This window comes from Falco cherrug, chromosome 4 (assembly GCF_023634085.1).
Source record: "Falco cherrug isolate bFalChe1 chromosome 4, bFalChe1.pri, whole genome shotgun sequence".
Taxonomy (NCBI): domain Eukaryota; kingdom Metazoa; phylum Chordata; class Aves; order Falconiformes; family Falconidae; genus Falco; species Falco cherrug.
In genome coordinates, this window is record NC_073700.1 from 44,405,032 (window position 1) to 44,424,451 (window position 19,420).

The 19,420-nt window shown below is 51.3% G+C and overlaps 2 protein-coding genes across 15 annotated transcripts; both read left to right on the top strand.

The window, feature by feature from the left end:
* The first annotated feature begins 103 nt into the window (after positions 1-103).
* On the top strand, positions 104-9,997 carry SGTA (small glutamine rich tetratricopeptide repeat co-chaperone alpha). 6 transcript variants are annotated; one of them, XM_055707111.1, is made up of 12 exons: positions 104-174; positions 1,341-1,495; positions 2,652-2,755; positions 2,958-3,042; positions 3,695-3,794; positions 4,931-5,035; positions 5,228-5,366; positions 6,197-6,259; positions 6,693-6,730; positions 7,765-7,854; positions 8,096-8,219; positions 8,537-9,997. In XM_055707111.1, exons 2-11 carry the CDS (start codon positions 1,396-1,398, stop codon positions 8,208-8,210), a joined length of 939 nt encoding a protein of 312 aa, XP_055563086.1. In that variant the 5' UTR covers positions 104-174; positions 1,341-1,395; the 3' UTR covers positions 8,211-8,219; positions 8,537-9,997. The 6 variants fall into 6 exon arrangements, with proteins under 6 accessions (XP_055563086.1, XP_055563090.1, XP_055563087.1 ...); XM_055707115.1 differs by having other exon boundaries at positions 8,701-9,997; XM_055707112.1 differs by having other exon boundaries at positions 125-155.
* On the top strand, positions 9,018-18,116 carry SLC39A3 (solute carrier family 39 member 3). 9 transcript variants are annotated; one of them, XM_055707105.1, is made up of 5 exons: positions 9,024-9,149; positions 11,917-12,008; positions 13,932-14,038; positions 14,119-14,436; positions 15,009-18,116. In XM_055707105.1, exons 4-5 carry the CDS (start codon positions 14,230-14,232, stop codon positions 15,747-15,749), a joined length of 948 nt encoding a protein of 315 aa, XP_055563080.1. In that variant the 5' UTR covers positions 9,024-9,149; positions 11,917-12,008; positions 13,932-14,038; positions 14,119-14,229; the 3' UTR covers positions 15,750-18,116. The 9 variants fall into 9 exon arrangements, with proteins under 9 accessions (XP_055563077.1, XP_055563080.1, XP_055563078.1 ...); XM_055707102.1 differs by lacking the exon at positions 13,932-14,038 and having other exon boundaries at positions 9,018-9,149; positions 14,087-14,436; XM_055707103.1 differs by lacking the exon at positions 13,932-14,038.
* The last annotated feature ends 1,304 nt before the right edge of the window (positions 18,117-19,420 follow it).

Genomic DNA, 19,420 nt, shown 5'->3' on the forward strand with positions numbered 1-19,420 from the left:
CTCTCCCGAGCCGCGCAGACTGCGCATGCGTCGAGACCCGGCGCCTGCACTCTCGCCGCAGGGCGGGGCGGGGCGGCACGCAGGCGCGGGGGGCGGGGCGGCACGCAGGCGCGGGGGCGGGGCGCATGCGCAGTGCTGAGCCCGCCCCGGCTGAGGCGAGTGTCGGGGCGCCCGGTGAGCGGGGCGGGGCGGGCGCCGGGCTGGGTTTCTCGTCGGGACCCGTCTGCTCCGGGCCGTGGCGGGGGCAGCGGCTGGGCCGGGGCGGAGGGAGGGTCGCGGCGGGACCCGGTGCTTCCCGCGCCCGGGGTCCGGTGTGGGCCGGGCCCGGGGCCCCCCGCGATGGGCTAGGCCGCGCCCGGGGAGGGCGAGCTCTGTCACCGCTGTTGTCCCCTCACGGAGTGGGGCTGCCCCGCCGCGGGTGGGGCGGTGGCTCGGGCCCGCCGTGCCCCTCAGGCCTCCCTCCCTCCGCGGGGGCACCAGTGGGGGCTGCGGGCGGAGGTGCGGGGAGGTGCAGGGGGCCGCGGACTCTCGGGCCTGGATGGTCACCGGGGCTGGGGGTCCGGCCTGGCACGCACCGTGCTGCCTGTCTGCGGCTGGGGCCGGGGGCAGCGCTGGTGGCTTGCGGTGGGTTGGCTCGGTTGGGCTCTCTTTCACGGAGTTTGTGTTTAAACAATTTAATTTCATTATTAAATCACCCTGAGTGGTCTTCTGTGCTACAAACCCAATTAAGCATTCTGGAGAGGCAGAGAACTTCAGCTCAGCAGCAGCCTCATGCAAGGAGCTGCATCTGTGCTGCTTATGGGATCTGCATCAGGATCTCTGGGAAGCCCCAGCCTTGGCGTGTGGTTATGGGGGTCACTTTGCCACGGGCCCTTGCTCTTCCTTACCATCGGCCTCTGGCAGGCTAGGCTGGCAAGTGCCACGGAGGATTGGCAGCCTTGAACCCCAGCTCTGCTAACAGCGGCAAATTGCTTCAGCCCTTGTTTCTGTTTCAGAATCAAACTATGCTCTAGGAAGCAGAACACAGTGGTTTCTTAGCAGTGAACTCCTCAGTGCTCAGTTTGTCCAGTCCTGGTCGGTCTGAGATGTTTTGGGAGGGGCAGGACTGCGCCGAGCCGCTTGCCCTGATGAGGGTGAATTGAGGCCTGGAGTATTAAAGGGGGTTGTGGTTACAGCAGAGAGAAACTCTGAACTCATTAAGGCTCTGGAGGCCTTGGCTAGTTCTGAGCCGCTCCCTTGTCTTCCACATTCATGCTGGGGAGGAGGTGCAGAAAAGCTCTTTAACTTCTTGACCATCAAGTCACATAATCTCTCTCTCTCTCTCTCTCCTCTCTCTCCAGATATTTCTTAAAAAAGTTACAAAAAGTTGAAACAAACTTCTGACAGCCTCCCAGAATGGCAGACCAGAAGCGCCTTGCCTATTCCATCATCCAGTTTTTACATGACCAGCTACAGAATGGGGGTTTGTCTCCAGATGCTCAGGAGAGTTTGGAAGGTAGGTGGTTGTACAGCCTCCCCTGTTTGTGCATCTAGGTTTGTCAGCCGCATGCTTGGGGAAATCTGGATGGTGTTACTCTCTTCTGCCCTTTCCTTGGCTGGGCTGTTCCAGACATCAAACTTTGCTCAAAATTTGAAATAATTTGTCTTCTTGGGGAGGTATCCAGAGCATTAGGGATGTTGATTTCTTGTTATCTCTGTCAAAAGCAGATTAGCTTGACGAAGGGATATACTTGGGATCAAATGCCTCTCTGACCCTGTGTTGGAGACTTAACAAGTTTTATCTTAAATGAGGTGGAGTCAGGAGGCTGATTGTGTAGCGTAAAGTGAGAACTGTCATTGTGCGGAAGTGTTTTATGCTTGCAGAGTGCTTTTCCCCTTCTGCTATCAAAGTGCTTTTCCACAGCACACCCTGGAGTGTTTATACAGGCTTTTTCAGAGGGCTTCACTGGTAACAAGAGCACACTGATCTTAAAAGATCTGCTTAAGGAGCTTATGCTTTAGTCTTTGGCTTGTACGTTTGTCCCCCTGAAAGAGAGCACAGGCACGTCTGCAGAACGGTGGGTACATTCCTGGGTGAGGCAGGAATGAGAAGGGTGGGAGGAGGGTGTCGGGTGGAAGGATGGGTTTAATTCTGGTGCTTTTGGACTGTGAAATACGGTGTGAGAACTCTGTGAAACTGAGCTCTGTTGTGTCACGGAGGTTTCCCTCTGTACTGGGAACAGCTTCCAGGTGCCTAATGAGGGGAGGAGGTGGTTGGTTGGTGTCTGTGCATCTCTGTGTGGCCACAGTGCTTCAGAGCAGCCACCCTCTAGCAAGTGAAACATTTGCTCTTTGCCACCTGCAGCTGTGGGAATGCTAGTAAAGCCCCAGTTCAGTTAACTTCTGTCCCCAGCACCTGCTCTGGTGTCACCTGAGGGGATGGAAGTTGTGACTGACTCAATCCAGGAGCTTGAGCTTCACAGCTAAGGTTTGCCCAGATCTGAGCCTCTGGCAAAATTTGAGGATATGACCCAAGTATCAAGTCTGGAAATGTGTGTTGTGGTTTTTTTTTTCCCCTGTTATGTTCAACAGAAAGAAATTCTGCTGAAATTCAGAGGGCTAAGTATTCAGTCATAGTGGGGTAAGCTAATTACCTGCCTCTTCTTGTCCAGTGGCCATCCAGTGCCTGGAGACAGCATTTGGGGTCTCGATGGAAGACCAAGGCCTAGCTGTGTCCCAGACTCTTCCTGAAATATTTGAAGCTGCTGCAGGGAAGGTGAGTGAGTGCCCTAAAATATGTGCTGAGTTTCCATTTAAGCAGCCAAAGCAATGAGCTCTGCTTGATTCTGTGAGGCTGCTGCCCCCTCGGAGGCGTGTGGGAGTGAATTGGGCTCGAAGAGCCAGCGCTTGGGAAGGGGGAGGTGTAGCACATCTTGATGCAAGTCCTTATTGCAGCATTATCCCTTTCCTTGCATAAGGAGCCTGAACACATCAGAACAAATTCAGAGCCCATCACCCCCTCTGAAGACGACATAGCTGAAGCTGAAAGACTCAAGACTGAAGGTAACCTCCCCTGGAGCTGGCGTATGAGGTTTAGGTAGTAATGGGGAAGGTGGCTTAATTCGCTCAGCACCTGAGGAATGCTTGGAGTGGGGAAAAAGCAGATGGGCTCAACCCTTCCATTTCTGCTTGTTTCTCTGCTTGTGCTCCAGGAGTGTGTGTAGGTTAGCATAGTTTAGCTGCAACAGAGACTAGATAGACAGCTGGGTCAGCATTTTCTTTTGCATCCTCAGAAGCCCGTGCTGTGTAGAACAGCATCTTTCCCATTGCACTTTCCTCCGTGCGTTGCCTTTTCTTTGCCACGTGAGAGAGCGCGATTAGTGCTGAAGTACAGTGGAGAGTTTTCTCTCAGCTGATGTGCTGCAGTGCTTTTCAGGTTGTCGTGCTGATTTGGGGAAGCCTCAGGTGTACCTGAGGAGCAGGACAGCTAAGGGTGCTAAGGGGGCTTGCAGGATCAGGCAACCTGGAATTGGCAAGGCACTGGTCCCCTATCTCGCTGCTGAACATGCCTCGCGCTTGCAAAAGATTTGGTTGACCAGCAAGTGATTGGTTCCTCTCTTGTTCTAGTTTTTGAAGTAGAACATAGATCCAGGCCTGCTGCTTTTGTTTGTCCCCGTTTTTCCCTTGTTAATGAGCCTTTCTGCCATCTTTTTAGGAAATGAACAAATGAAGGCAGAAAACTTTGAAGCTGCTGTGTCTTTCTATGGAAAAGCAATTGAATTAAATCCATCCAATGCTGTCTATTTCTGCAACAGGTACTGATTCTCTCTTTCTCCACCCTTGTACACCTGTGGTTTTGTTCTTACTACTTAGCAGATCTAATGGTCCAGACTCTCGAATGGTCAAAATGCCTTTTTTATGATTCTGTAAACTGCTTGTGCTGTTGCTTGCTGTTTGTGTGGGTTTTTTAAGCTCAAAGTGACACACTTCCCCATGCCTCCTGCCAGCTCTGTGCCCTGGCATCTCTAGATAGGATGAAGGTGTGGAAACAAACTCTATTAGGCATTTGGGGAGATATAAGGATGCCAAGAAATACTATCTGCTTTCATGCAGTTAACTCCTAAGTGGGCTAGAGACCCCAGGTTTGGGAGGCTGTCATGGCAATAAAAGCAAAGGAGTGAAATGAGATAAGCTGCAGGCTTGTTACAGTAACAGAACTGTGTAAGTTATCTGTGTGCAAAACTGCATATGCAAGCAAATTTCCTATTTTTCAGTTCTAAGCAAAAGCATTTGAAGGTTGGTGGGAAGACAGTTACTGAATAAAACAAACTTTGAATTGGGATTTTAGTTATCTGCTTATTGGGAGTACACACGCACAGCTGGCTACGCGAGTGATGTGTCTGCACACATGCTGGTGACGCGGTGAGGTGTTGCTTGGGGCGAGGAAATCCTACTGGTGCTTTTAGCCAAGCTTTGCTTTAGCTTTAGCTGCGTGAGGGTCAGTCCCATGAGATTTTGGGCAATAAAAGTTGTGAGATTGAGGCTTGAATGAGCATATTACGGCTTCAAAAACAGTTTTCCCTCTTATGTGGAGTGTGTGAGGAAATGGGTGAAACGGTGGTTAGGACTAAGAAATCAAGGCATAAGGGAAGCCGAGAGACACTGAGCTAGCAAGTGTGATACTAGAGTGCCTTGCTGGAGCCCCGCCTCCTCTTGGGAAGTCCATAAGGAGAAGTAAGAGCCTGGATTTATTTGCTGTCAGAACAGAACGTGCAGCTGGGTGTTTGGATAACAGCCTGCTCACCTAGATATGGCCTGGATTTGTGTCAAATTCACATTTGACTTTGTTTTGTGCAACAGGAGACTACAGAGAGGGAACAGGGATGACCTTGATCAGTGTATTCCAGCTGTTAAGTGGGTTTTTTTGTCCATGTTTCTCCATTCCTTCCAGAGCTGCTGCATACAGTAAACTGGGAAATTATGCTGGAGCAGTGAGAGACTGTGAAAGAGCTATAGGCATTGACCCAAACTACAGCAAAGCTTATGGCAGAATGGGGTAAGAGCAAGCAGGCTTTTTTTGTGCCAGAATTTTAACCTCTAAATGCCTTGTGGCAGAGATACTATTGGTGGTGTTCTGCCTTGGAATGCTATGGAAAAATACTTCATTTTTCACCTCTGCTGGGAGTGGCGAAAGACTGCAGGTGCTTCTCTGACTCTGTTTCTTTTTATTTTATTTCCACTTTAATAGCTTGGCCCTCTCCAGTTTAAATAAACACACAGAAGCTGTTGTCTACTACAAAAAAGCCCTGGAGCTGGATCCAGACAATGACACGTACAAATCAAACCTTAAAATAGCTGAACAGAAAATGAAGGAGACTCCTAGCCCAGTAAGTTCTGAAGATAATACTTGTGTGTGGGTAAGATTAGAAGGAAGCTTCTTCACTGTAAATGCTAACAGGTGCAGTCTGCAGAGCCTTGGTGACCTGGGTTGTGTTTTGAATACCAGTCTTGTATGCAGATAGTTAATGAGTCCTGCTGTGAACATTTCCAATAAAATCCGGAGAGGGTAACTTCACTGCTTGAGCACAGTCACCTTGGGCTCATTTGGAAGAGCTGGAAAATGAGAGTGATTAGAAAGGAATGTTTTGAAACAGCAATTTTGCCTTAAGCGCCTTTCTTAATTAAAGTCACTACTCCTAAAAGCTGGCCTTTTTTTTTTTTTTATTTCTAGTGACCCGTTAGCAATACCAAAAGGGTGGCATTTTTCTTTACAAAGGTTATTTTATTGAGAAATGAAACCTGGTGGTTTCCTAGCCAGAAAGCTGCTGACTGCCCTGCTGCTGTGCTCCATGCAGGAACATGTGAAGTTTATAATTTTGAAGGGGATTTTAATTCTAAAGACTTCCCTGCACAAAGATGACCAAGTGGATGTGTTTAATTTGGTGGTTGTAGTGGGTTACAGCTGTACATTGCTGATGTGGCTCAGCTGGTGAGAGAGGTCATCAGTAAATCATGTAATGTGGACGTCTCCCTCAGTGAGCCTAATCCCCTGAGGCTGGCTGTGACTTGGAGGCTTCCGGAAAGGGTACGGACAGAGCCTTTTCCCTTTGTTGTGGTTTAAGGATTCCGATAGCACTGGGAGTATTAATGAATGTTCGTTGTAATGTGCATTGGGAAGTGAGAGGACGTCATCATCTGCATTTCTTTATTCTTACAGACTGGAGGTCCGGGAGGATTTGATTTAGCTGGCTTGCTGAACAACCCTGGCTTCATGAGTATGGTAAATTTGGACAGAGATCACAGCCACGTTGTATGGTCAGCATGTTGGTCTGTGCAGGATGAAATGTATTGATCCCTGGTGTGGGGAGCTCCTGTGTCTCTTTAGCAGACTTGGTTTCATTTCATTTCGTGGTTTCGGTGTTGCTGTGTGGGAACTGTGCTTGTATTTCATTAAGGTCAAATGAAGAGCCAGTGACTTATGGCAAGGAGAAGCCTGTGAATATGCTGGCTGGGGAAAGGGTGCCTGTTCTGCATTACCAGCCTTGTCTTGTGTGTTATGCTGTGCATCTCTTAGCTATTTTTGTTCTGTTGATCTGTTTCAAAGTATTTCTGCCTTCCCTGTGTTGAATGTGTTGAATGGCACAACATCTGCATATCTACCCAGTCATTTCTGACTAAATAGGGTGTCATTTTTTTCTCCCCTCTTTAAATAGGCATCTAACCTAATGAACAATCCACAAGTACAACAGCTGTAAGTTTGATCCCATCTTGAATTTCCTCTTTGAATTGCTCATTTGAGGCCCCCTGTGTGTTTGGCACTTGCAGTAGGTCTGGGCTGGTGGCAGTGGGAGGGTGCTTGGGCCAGAAGTACGGAGTGCAGCCTTTAAACCAGTCCAGCTGTCTGAGCTAGTGTGTATCTTGAGTACTCTGGACTGTGCTGGAGGGATCTCAGTATAAACGTTTGCAGCAGGGAGGCACGATAGGTTGTGGCACTGGAATTGGGTTTGGGAAGCTTGGGATCAGTTTGGCTCTGCTGCACAGTATTTATGTGAGCTGGAGACAGGAGTTCACAGCTCCGTCCCAGTTAGAATGATCATATTTCCATTCTTTGTGCTACTGCGTTATGAGGATCAAATCACAATGTTTATGAGATGCTTATATAATATTAAGTCATAAAATTAATAAGGTACATACCTCTCCCAACCATCCTGACAGAGCATAGCTAGGCAGTGGGTTAGAGACTTTGAACTGATCGTTTGATTATCGTACGAGACAGCTTGGCTACAGAGCTGGATGTCGGCCCCCATTTCCATTTGCTTTTGCCTGCTCCTTCCGCTGCTGCTGGCTGAGGTTCTGCACCAGACACAGCCCGAGGACTTCCAGAGGGAGGGATTTTGTGTGCTGGACTGTTCACCATGAGTGAATCAGTGTTCAGGCTGTCCTGTCAGTAGGTCCCGTTTGATGCAGAGCAAGCAAATAGTTTGTATGAGGAAGGGCAGTGTTTTGAATAAACATAACACAGGGCTTGCACACAAAAGAGGGAATCCCTGGCATTACAGGAACTGACAGGGTTACAAATGTTTCTACGTTTTGTGTAGTTTAATGTTACAGTTATTCTGCGGATAATGGAAGGAAAATTGTTGCAGGAGATTCCCTTGCAGATAACTTCCTAATCTGTGTGGGAACGTGCTCCCCCTATGCTGACGCTCCCCTCCTAGTGTCAACCAAACAATTTCTCTGTGGCTTGTTTTTTCCTGCTCTGAGCAATGACTCTTATTTCCACAGCATGTCTGGGATGATTTCAGGTGGCCACAACACCATGGGAGCAGCAGGCACCAGCCCCTCCACGAATGATCTTGCCAGCCTCATACAAGCGTGAGTGGAGAGCTGGGTGTTTCTCATTGCCTCAGCCAATAAATGGATTTGGGGTTTTTTTCTGACCAGAAGTGGAACTTTAAATTAACAGTTGAGGAAGGTTTGAATGTTGGGTGCAGTACTGCCTCTTTTGGTGATGGGAAGTACTCGTTAGAGTTTTGGCAATCAGCTGTAAAGAATTTCCTAGCCCCAGACAGTGTGTATGAGAACGCTGATAGGATGGTTGCCTGTTCTCCTTCAGGGGCCAGCAGTTCGCTCAGCAGATGCAGCAGCAGAATCCTGAACTAATAGAGCAGCTACGAAGCCAGATTAGGAGTCGAACTCCAAGTGCCAGTAATGAAGATCAGCAGGAATGAGCGCTCCAGGTGAGGCTGCAGCCAGGGGTGCTGCTGTGTGGTGGCCAGCTGAGCGGGAATTTCTGTATTTGGCTGCAATATCGGACTTGTGCCTTAATGTAGCGATTTGGTGTGTCTCCCCTCCATGCAGGCTGGGTTCTCTGCATCAGTACTGCTAGTACTGTGCCTCAGGCGCAAGGCTCAGCCCTGCGGAGTGGTGAATGAGAACTTTCCTCGCACGCTGACTGACAAACGAGTTTCATTTTCTAGTGTTCACGGTGGTTAAAGGGACACTTTATTTTCTTAAAGATTGAATTTGCAAATGTCTTGTCTTCCTGTCTCTGCAGCGCAGTCCGTGGGAACTATGTTCTTTGCTTTAAAAACTGGAAGCCATGTGCGTGTTGCCATTTCTTGAGTTGGAAGTGTCCAAGAGGGGGAAAAAATAATAATAATGGAAAAATACTTTATATGACCTGCATGTTAAAGACAGATTCACGCTTTCTTTCCCTAGTCTTCGTCCCTGCTCCTCCCCCTCAGCCTTTCCATTAGTTTTTGTCTTCTGGAAGATCCAGCAAGCTGAACACAAACCAGCATCAACAGTCTTTCTAAAGAAACTCAGAAAATTAACTACACTGTTACATTTCTATGTTATTTGCTACATGGGAATTTTTTAACCCGTTTTTGAAGAATGATGCACTCTTCACTACAGGACGTCTTCACTTTCCCACCCACGTGCCACTTCAAAGAAGTGTTCAAGTCCTACCTAACCCCCGTCCTGCCCCATTTAATCTTCCTGCCAGTTACAAGACGGTAGCATTTGAACACTCTGGAGATCACGGGATCTTCTTGCTTCCAGGAACAGGGTTTCTGTTGATTAGATTGACTGTGTTTCTCATTCAGGTCTGTAGCCACATTGCCAGCGTTGTTAATACACGGGAGTTTGGTGCTCACCTCTCAAAGGTTAGTGTAAATGTGATGGGGGTGGGGGGTGGGGGGGGAGGGTGGGACTGGCCAGGAAGAACATGCCCATGGGCGACCACCCCTCTCATGAGCGTTTCCTGGTACACTTCTTGGGGTTCTTTCCCTGTCCTGACAAAAATTTGTCTAGTGTTTAGTAATTATGGCTATGTTGTTGGAATGATACAATCTGTGAACTAGTCAGGTGGACAGTAAGAAAGATACAATGTTTTTGGTGTTTAAAAGGTTTGGGTTTTTTTTCTTCTGCTTTTCTCATCTTTTATGCATGTAAGTAATCAGCCTGGTTGACTGTGCTAATGGTAGGAATAGAGGGTGCCTGAGTAGAGAGCAGAAGGAACAAAAATGCTGCTTGGATAGTAAAAAAAAAAAATCAAGTGGTTGCTGGTTCAAGGTGGGGGCTTGGCGAGGAGCGGTTGTGCATCAGTGTGTAGCATGTGAGATGGAGGGAGAAGCTCCTGGAGCCAACTCGAGCGACCTGCAGCTTTCCACCCCTCAAATTACCCGTGTCGCTCCTTGGGCGAACAGAGAGCTCTGGCCAGTTCCCCTAGAAGTTGCTAGTTGAGGCCAGAGACTTTTCTATCGACCTGAGAGTTGTTTTTTGAAGTAGTTTGATTGTGGTGGGGAAGGCGTGTTGGTGGCCTGACTGCTCGGCGAAAAACATCTGGTCTGAAGGTGGATAGGTGTGAGGTGGAAAACGCCCTTTCAGGAGACCTGGCGGTGTGAGTGAGCAGGTATATTTGGAGATTAATATCAAGAAAATTATTTGTAAATGCTCCATAAAGTAATATGTGGTTAATGTAACTTGTGAAGAATAAAATATTTGGACACTTTCTTTGTTATCCCTCTTGCCCAGATGACTGAAGCCAGACCTGAGTGCTTGGGGCTACACATTGGGCTGCAGTGCCCGCTTCCAGCGCCACCAATGCTGTTGCAGGGCCAGGGCTTTGCTCCCTTGGGGCCAGGGCTGCTGCGAGGCACAGCCCAGGGACGGGTTTTATCCACATCTCCCAATTTTATTTTTTTTAATTGTTCTTTCCTGCTGAAATGCTCCTCCTGTTCTGCAGCACAGAAATGGGAACTCTTTCTTTCCATTTCTGCTTCCTCTGCTCCCTTGAAGTTCTCTCCAGCTGCTTTTTTGTAACCTAGCAAAAGGTTTAGGCTGTAGGATAGTGTGGAAAGAAAAAACCAAGAATTTTCCAAAAGGAGGAAACCATAGGCATTTTTTTCCTCCCTTTTCAGATAATTTCAGTGCTGTTTCCTTTCATTACCCTCCTCATTCCTTTGTAGCTGTAGATCTTCATGGCTTTTGATTGTTGCCTTTTTATACCATTTTAACTCTTTATATAATAGAGTTCAGCTCTGTGGGAGCAGTGCCCGTGTAGGGACGGGGCAGAAGGAGCAAGATGCCGGTTTCGGTGCCCGCAGCCCTGGGTAGCACCCACCCCGCTGTGCCTGTGGCTGAGCCCGAAGTGGAGAGCTGGCAGCCTTGCTTTTGGCAGGGCAGGTTTCCTTCCAGGCTCCCACATTTCCCAGCTCCTCTAAGGAGTGTGCTGACAGGGGGAAAAAAAAAAAAAAAAAAAAAAAATACTTTTCTTTTAGGTTTTGGTTCATTTCAGCTCTCCCTGGAGCTTTCTGTAGCTAGCAATTTGTGCTCTTTTAACCGAATTAACATGATTTTTTCACTAAAAGCAGCGGGAACCTGAAGGAATAGGGGTTGTAGGGCCCGAGGATGCTTTCCCGTGGCTGCGGGCCCGCCCCCGGACCCCGCCGTTTGCGCGGCGCTCAGCACCGCCCGCCCGGGACAGCGCTGCGAGGCAGGCGCTGCCCCGGAACCACCACCGCGGGCCGTGTTTCGCCCGGACCTTATTCCATGGCGCTCCCGAACGCCGAGGCGGGCTCTGGGATTGGCGTGGGTGGGTTGACGGGCGGCTCTCGCGGCCAACAGGAAGGCGTGCTGCCCGCCGTGGCCAATGGGAGGGCGTCGTGGGCGGGGGCGGTGTGTGGGGGGTTGCCTGGACGGGCCGCGAGCGGAGCCGGCGTGTGAGTGGGGGGGCCGAGGGGAGGGGGCCGTTGCCGGGGTAACCGGGGGTGGCGGTTGGGGTGAGGGGAGGCCAGGGGCGGTTTTGTGAGGTAAACCCGGAGCTGGGGGGGCCGGGAGGCCTTGCGGCGGTAACGCCGGAGCTGGGGGGCTGTTGCTGAGGTACCTTGGGGGGTTTGAGGGGCAGGGTGATGGGGGGGCGGGAGCGTTCAGGTTCAGGCTGGGACCCCTCCCCACTCTGAGGGACGCCCCCTTGAGGGGCCCACCCCCTCTCCCAGAAGCCCTGTAGTGTGCCCCCCCATCTCTGCACCCTTTTGTGGTGCTTAAGCAGGCTAAGCCTGCTCTGTGGCCTGGGAGGAGCCCTCCCCCTCTCCCTCAGGCCCCCCCGCCCCTCCTCCAGGCCCCCCCTCTCCCGGGTCACCGGGCCGATTTCCAGCGGTTTCAGGTGCTGGGACAAGTGTGGCTCTGGGGGAATCCGGACTGGTTTCAGCATCACATGCTGCCTTCGATGTGTTGGGGGTATCATGAGTGGGGTTTTTTGAACAGAAAACCCGAAATTTAAAGGATCACGCAGAAGGAAACCCTTTTTTTTGTTTGGTTTTATTCCCCAGAGGGCTGTCTTGCTTTACATAACATTTTCCATTACTTGAACATTTCACTATGGGCCACTAAGCCAAGCGGTACCTGTCTTGAGTCAATTCTTTATCACAGAAGTTCACAGGCTGGTGAAATAGTCCAGACATTGTCGGCACTGGCTCCTGAACGTCAGGCTGTCAGAAAGAGCCAGCAAAGAGAACCACAAGGTATTTCTTATACTTACCACTTCATTTTTCGCTAAGCTGCTTTCCACCCCAGGTCAGGGGGCACTGGAGGGTGGCTGCTCCATCTGCTGTTGGGAGCTTGAGGCTTTATACTTTGTTGGGGGCTGTTGCTGGGTGAAAAAAAAGAAACAGAAAAAAAAAAATTAAGTGAAGGGGTTTCTGAATTTCTGAGTGGAAGCCAGGCGTGTTCCAGAGGAGGTGTGAATTCTGGAAAAAAGATTTTTCTTCCTCTCTGTTCTGGGAGCTGTCTGGCTGCCTAATGCAGCAGGTGTGGGCGGTGCCGTCACACCCAGCAAGTGCAGTCGCAAGCTCTCATGATGTGCGATCGCAAGGCGTTGTCGCTAATGTTGTTTTCCAAGAGAATTCATTTGAGAAGCTTGGCATAACAACACACCGTCACCGAGCAAGGTGAAATCCTCGTCGTTCTGTTGATGCTGAAACTGCAGCGCGTGCTTTACAAAGGTGGTGTGACTCGTTAGCTGTGTCAGCACAGGGCTGATGAGCGTTGGCAGTCCTGGAGTCAACATCTCCGGAGAGGGAGCCTGCTGCCAGCTGCAGGGACAGACTCTGGACTTGTTCGGACCTGGCTGGTCTGCTGGGTTCACCAGGGAGCGAGTCAACCGCTGTCAGCTGAGCAGAGTTTTCTTCTGATGAACATCACTTCCCACAGATGAGAACCAGACCTGCTGCAGATGGCCTGACTGCCGTGACCTCTCTGTTCACTTCTGCTTGAGCTGAAACCTTTGAAAAAGGCTTTAAATTTCCATACAGAGTAGTCATTTAGTCTCCCACTTCCCTTTTAATCAAAGCACCATTTATGCAGCCCGCTGCGCAGAAATGGTGATAGTGATTAATCCTGTCAGCCCTCGAGGGAGACATTAGCCTTGGGAATCTTGTGTATTAAAATTAATTTGCCGCTCCAACAAACAGGTATCCAGCCATTTACCTTGTGCATCACAGGTGTGGGTGTCGGCATGGCTGGAAGGATTTGGTGTTAGTTTGTTATGCCCAAAGCACACTGTAGCATCTTGTTGGCGCTCAGGGTGGACTGGCAGCCCTTAACCTGGGTGACCTGCAGGAGAACCTTCTCAAGGTGCTGTTGATTTGACTTTACAAGTCAGTTGGGTGCACGTGGTAAGTGAAATCCTCTGAGGTCCTGACTGTGCTGCCGCAAGAATGAGCGGCAGAGGAGGGACCTGTTCACATTTATGTATTTTTTATAAAGGGATTTAACATTGTTATTTTGTAAAATGAGTTTAGAAAAACAGGTTTCACTGTCACTGCACGTAGCCTGGAGGGAAACACTTTTACATTTCAGATTGAGTCAATGTTTTGTGACCTAGGCAACTCAAATCTTGCATTTTTCTCCTATATGAAGCAACCTCTGTCTCCTCTTTTGTTGCACCCTATGGTCAATAGAGAACCTTGCAGCGAATTTCTCTGTAGGGTTTCTCTTTAGGGATGTGCCTATCAGTTAGCAATTGAAAATCCAACTGACTCCTGGTACAGACCGACTGACTGTAGAGGCTGTGACCCACTCAAGCGAGATGGTGATGGTGGCTGAGGAAACTAAGCAGGAGTGAAATCAGATAGTCTCGTTCAAGGGTAGTACAAAAAAACCCATGTGTGAATGTTGAAGTGAGGTCGTTTAAGTTCGTTTCTGGGTGACAGAAGCCACCAGCTCAAGTCCATATTATTTTCTCCTGATTAAAAACCAAAGATTTGATCCTTTGGTTGGACTCAGGTGGATCTTATTGCAGGATGAAGTGTTTTGTGTTTTGTCATAGTTTGTAGGTTGGAAACGAAACCTCTAAAGCCTGAGGTTGTGCCTGTGTGGTGTGGTCTGTGTAATTCTTATGAGCCTTTTAAGTTACTGTTTGCTGCAGTTAAATTTTTCCCTGCCAGTTTTTCTACCTGCTGTGTGTGAGGTGCTGCCACTGTCACCTCCACCTGTCACTTCTGGGGAGCTGATGGTTGTACAGAGGCTGGGATGCAAGGTGCTGTTCTGCATGGTATGTGCTTCTATATGAAAATATCTCTCGTCTGACTCCTGTCCACAGGTACTGAGCCCTGGGAGCACCTTTTCTTTCAGGTCTGTCTGTGCCATTGCCTGCTGATGTACCCGCTCTAACGGCAGGCGGAGGGACCCCCACCAGCTGCCATCTGCAGGACCCTTGGCAGGGAGCCTTCACCAGGAAGCACAATGAAGATCGTGGTGGCCAAAGTGCTGTGTCTGCTGGGCATCTGTGTCCTCATGCTGGCTGGGTCCCTCCTCCCCGTCAAGATAATTGAGGCCGATTATGAGAAAGCCTATCGGTCCAGGAAGGTCCTTGCCCTCTGCAATTCTTTTGGAGGAGGGGTCTTCCTGGCTACCTGCTTCAACACCTTGCTGCCTGCTGTGAGAGAAAAGGTAACTGCTCATGAGCCTCTTGCTTACGAACAGTTTTAATGAACCTCTGTCCCTGAGTATGTTAGGGACCCCTGTACTGGGGGGGGACCACCCTCCCCTCCCCTGCCCTGCTGGAGCCCAGACCACTGCCCCTGTGGAAATGGGGGTGAGGGGTCTGTGTCTTGCCAGCGTGGCCCATGGGGCCTCCTCAGAAACGGCTGTGCTGTGCCTGGTGTTTCATCTCCTCACGGCAAGCTGCACCCACCTCCCGTTTGGCTACTGCTGACTGCGCATGCGGAGTAACAAGAGATTTTTTTTTTTTTGATGCAGAAGGAGGCTGAGCATCGCCTGGCATGTGAGGCTCAAAACTCCTGCCATTTAGCATGCGTTTAAAATGCTTTCGAACAGCCACGAACTTTCCACTGGAGGGCAAACAGGTCCGCTGTCTCTTACGCTGAGGCCTGAATACAAGGGTATTAAAGCATCGTGGATCAACTTAGTGTCCATTTTGAGTTGTGTGAACGCAATGGGAATATTTTGCTTTAGAGGGACAAAGGGGATTGATTCTCTGTGGGTTGTTTGCTCTTTTCCAGCTTGACGAAGTTCTTAGGCAGGGGAACGTGACCACAGACTACCCGGTGGCTGAGACCATCATGATGGTTGGCTTCTTTGTGACAGTCTTTGTGGAGCAGCTCGTCTTGACCTTCCAGAAGGAAAAGCCTTCCTTCATTGATTTGGAGACCTTCAATGCCGGTTCAGATGTGGGGAGCGACTCTGAATACGAGAGTCCCTTCATCGCATCTTCCCGAGGGCGCACGGTGTACAGTGAACATGGTCACCACTCCCACAGCCACGGCTTGAATATCCATGAGCTTTCCCGCTCCAGCCCCTTACGGCTCATCGGGCTGGTGTTTGCTTTGTGTACACACTCCATCTTCGAGGGACTGGCCCTGGGCTTGCAGGAGGAGGGCGGCAAAATCATGAGCTTGTTCCTAGGAGTTGCCATTCATGAGACACTGGTAGCAGTGGCATTGGGCATCAGCATGGCTAAGACCTCGTTGCCACTGAAGGATGCCGTGAAGATGGCTGTGACAGTAAGCCTGATGATTCCTCTGGGCATTAGCATTGGGATGGGGATTGAGAGCACCCAAAATGCAGCCAGCAGCATTACTTCCCTGCTCCTGCAAGGCATTGCAGGGGGCACTTTCTTGTTCATTACCTTCTTTGAGATCCTTGCAAAGGAGCTGGAAGACAAGAGTGACCGTCTCTTGAAGGTTCTTTTCCTGGTGCTGGGCTACACGGCTCTGGCTGGGCTGGTCTTCTTCAAGTGGTGAACAGGAGAGCAATGGGAAGCAAACCTCACCTCCTTCCCTTGCAAACAGCACTGGAGATGAGCTGCCTCTTCAGCCAAGGGGGATGCTGAAGTTCTACAGCCCAGTGAAACATCATGGTCCAGGTGGTATTTCCATATTGACCTGAAGAAGGAGAATTTTCCTGTGTGCTTAGAGGGAGATAAAAACAAGGAGTGTCCCAGTGTAGGTGTCGCAAGGTATTGTCCCTGCCCATTGGATCTGCAGGCGCAGCAGCTTGTGCGGAGATTAGTCGACGCAAACATTAAGAATCTGGCTCTGAGGCTGCCTTCAAAGAGCTCGGCAAGCATGTGGTTTCCTGTTCATCTGCACAGCCCCCTCCCTCCCTCCCCTCACACTCACTGCAGAGACTGTGGCTCAGAGTCTGGCTTCCTTCGCTCTCAGGCTCCCAGAAGGTGAGAAACAATAACAGAAACAAAGTCAAAAGCAGGTGGGATCAGGGATTGCACAGCTGCACTAAGCTGCTTTTGCTAGCTTAGTTTTGAGCAAAACCTGGTTGTAATAGCTCCCAAAAATAACATCCCTTCTGGGTCTGTTGGAGTGTCTGGTGCCACAGCTCCCCCCCCTGCCGAGCAGAGCTGCCATTTTAACCCACAAGCAGCTCTGGGAGCTTTTGTTTCTCAGTGATTAACAGCAGCAACGAGGCTGGGCCGGGCCCCTGTCCCAGGCTTGGTTCTCTGCATCTCATCCATATGTTGATCATTCCCTAAAGAAAACCTCCAGCAGCGTGTTAATGCATCGTTTAAAAATCCTCACGTCCCTGCCTGAAGGCCCTTCCGCAGCGCTCGCAGAGCCCGGGATCCATTAGTTTGTAAGAAACGGGCAGCAGCAATTTCCAGCATAAATATTTTAGGGCAAGCGCTTGTGTTTTAAATGGTTTGCAGTGAAACGGGTTTAGCAGTCCCTGTCAGGGCTGCTCCCAGAGCCTCCACACTCGCTGTCGGCAGCGCTGCTTACAGAGGCTCGGCATGGCACTTGGTCCGTGTTTTCAAAGGAGAGAAATCTCTTCCCTGGGGTTTTATGAGGTTGTGGAAGGGCTGATTAGAGCTGCTTGCAATCTGACTGCACATGAACAGATCTCTCCATGTCTCCAGAGTGCGGCCCCTGGGGAAGCTCAGCCCACCCTGGATCCTGTTGTGATCCTCCCAGGCGAGGAGCTTGGATCAGAGGCTGGAGCCAGGAACCTGCCCTCCCCAATGCCTCCTGCCAGCCTCTTGCAGGAGATGCATTTTAATTAGACGTAGCCTTCGCTGCTGCAGCAGCTTCCACAGGCAAGAGGAAAGCTTTTGGAAGCGCTGATGGAATTATAACGATGTAGAGCGGGATTAGCCTTGGTGCAGTCCCTGTTAGCATGATCCAAAGTGGGAAGAAGGATGGGTGAGACTGTGAAGCAGCATCTTGGAGCCAGTGGTTGGCACAGCTGCAGCATATGGAGGCTGATGAGGATCATCCAACAGTTCCTGGTGCTCGCTATTTTATTTGCTGCAACATACCAAAGTCAATTAATCTTGCTTAGAAAAACCTGGAGTGGAAGGGAGGGGGTGGGAGGGTTATTTTAGGCCTCAGATGACACAAATTAGCAGGGCCTGATGAGAATGTGATTTGCCTCGACTTGGTAAACCTCTGTGTGTTATTTAGCTTTGCACAGGCAGCTCATGCAGGGCAACGTGGCTCCCATCGGGTGTTTTTCCATGCTGGTGGTTGTCCCAGGGAGGTGGGATGGCACCAAGTGTCCCTTTCCAGGCACAGCCCCCGTGTTCCTGCCTGTGGCTCTTGGTTTCTTCAGCCCACACGCTTTTTTTGTAGGTGTTTTTCCTGGTATTTGGGTAAATGTGAGCACTGGGCAAAGGCAGGGCCCTGAGGTCGTGGTGGATCCTGCAGCCTCCTCCCCCATCTCATCTTCCTCATCCTTCCTCCCACCTGGCCCCCATCTGCAACACAGGGGCTGATGTCCTGAAGCCAAGGGAAGCTGTTGATGCAAGGAGATTTCTTAACCAGTGCCCGAGAGATCAGTGGGGATCTGCTAACGTGAGCAGGGATCAGGGATCTGTCTGTGCTCAGCCTGACAGCAGGGTGGGCAGGATGGAGCCTCCGTTTTACACCCTCTCTTCTTTCTGCTGGTGGCACTGGGCATCAGGGCTGCCCAGGGGAGCGGGGAGGGGGGCTATGAAGTGCCAGGAGACACTGAACTGTCACCGGAGCTGTGCTCCCTGGTGCCTGGCGAGGGTTTATTCACTGGTGAGCGGCAGAGCCCAGCGCTCTGGGGTTGGTTTGGGAGCGGTGAAGGATGAGCCCAATCTGCTGCTCCCAATAAAGGCTCTGCCCTTCTCCCTTTTGTGTCACTGGTTTATCCGGAGCCCCTCAGTCGCTCCGCTGCCTGCTCCGTGTCCACCTCTATGCACATGCCCATCCCCAGGGTGGGCTGATCGCACACACACACACACACACACACACACCCCAGGAGGCAAACCCCACCGAGGGGACCAGGTGGGTGGCAGCGTGGGGCTGCCACTCAGACCTCCATGGAGCTGTGCTGAGCTCAGAGGGGGAGCACAGGGGCAGGACCCTACAGGACCCGACTCCCCCCCCCCTCAATCTTCTCCCAGCCCACAGCCCCCTCAGCATGATTGAGCCCTGTGTGTGCAGCTGGCAGCGTCCCCGTTGCGTGAGGCTTGGCAGGGAGCTGGGGCCTGAATGAAATGGAGGAGGAGCTGCAGCTAAAATCATCAAGGGAGCTCATTCATTTCCTCTAACGAGTAGTATTGGTCCAGCTTTATAATAACGCTGCGGGGAGGGGGGGCACCCAACAGCGTGGCTCTTCATTGGGAGGGGACTGCGGCTGCCCCTCGGCCCTGTCCCCGAGGGGGAAGGCTGGTGTGTCCCCCACGGGGACCTGGGGCACAGGCAGCCGCGGTCCCCCCCGCACCCGGCAGCGCTCCTCAATGGGATGCGTGTTGACAGCGCGTGGGTGCCGCCATGGCCCCGCGCTCTGCCGGCAGCTATTAATAGCAGCTGCGGATTTTAATTGCTGCTGCTCAGGAGTGAGTGTGAGTCACGCGGCCCGGTGGCCCTGGTCCCCAGCGCTGGCAGACCCCAACCTTGCCAGGGACCTTCTAGTTGCCCCAAGCCCTGTCCCCAGTGCCAGGGTGGGGACCTGGCTGTCCTCTGGCAGCAGAGCCCCGTGGCTCTCAGGGGGCTGCACCCCGGCTGTGGGACCCTCAGAGCACCGGGAGGGGACTGCCGCCCAGGGCCCCCCAGTGTGTCCCCGTGCAAGGGGGGTTGTGGTCCCTGTGTCCCCAGACAGGGCCCTGCTGGGATTTGGGGGCTCCTGACCCCGTGCCTGGGGAGGGGACGCTGTGGTTGGTGACAGATCCCCTGTAGTGCCACCATGCACACGTGTGTTTGTGCACCGGCTCCCAGTCCTGTGCTGGTGTGGCACGGTGGCAGCACAGACAGCTGTGTCCTCAAAGCCTGACCCTGCTCCCCAGGCCACCCCCAACTGCCACTGCCCACGCCCTGCCAGCCTGGGGTGTCACATCCCTTTGTGTCCTGTCTGTGTGTCCCCATATCCCCTGTCACCCCATCTGTGGAGGTCTGTCCCCAGTCGCATGTCCCTGGCTGCGCATCCGTGTCCC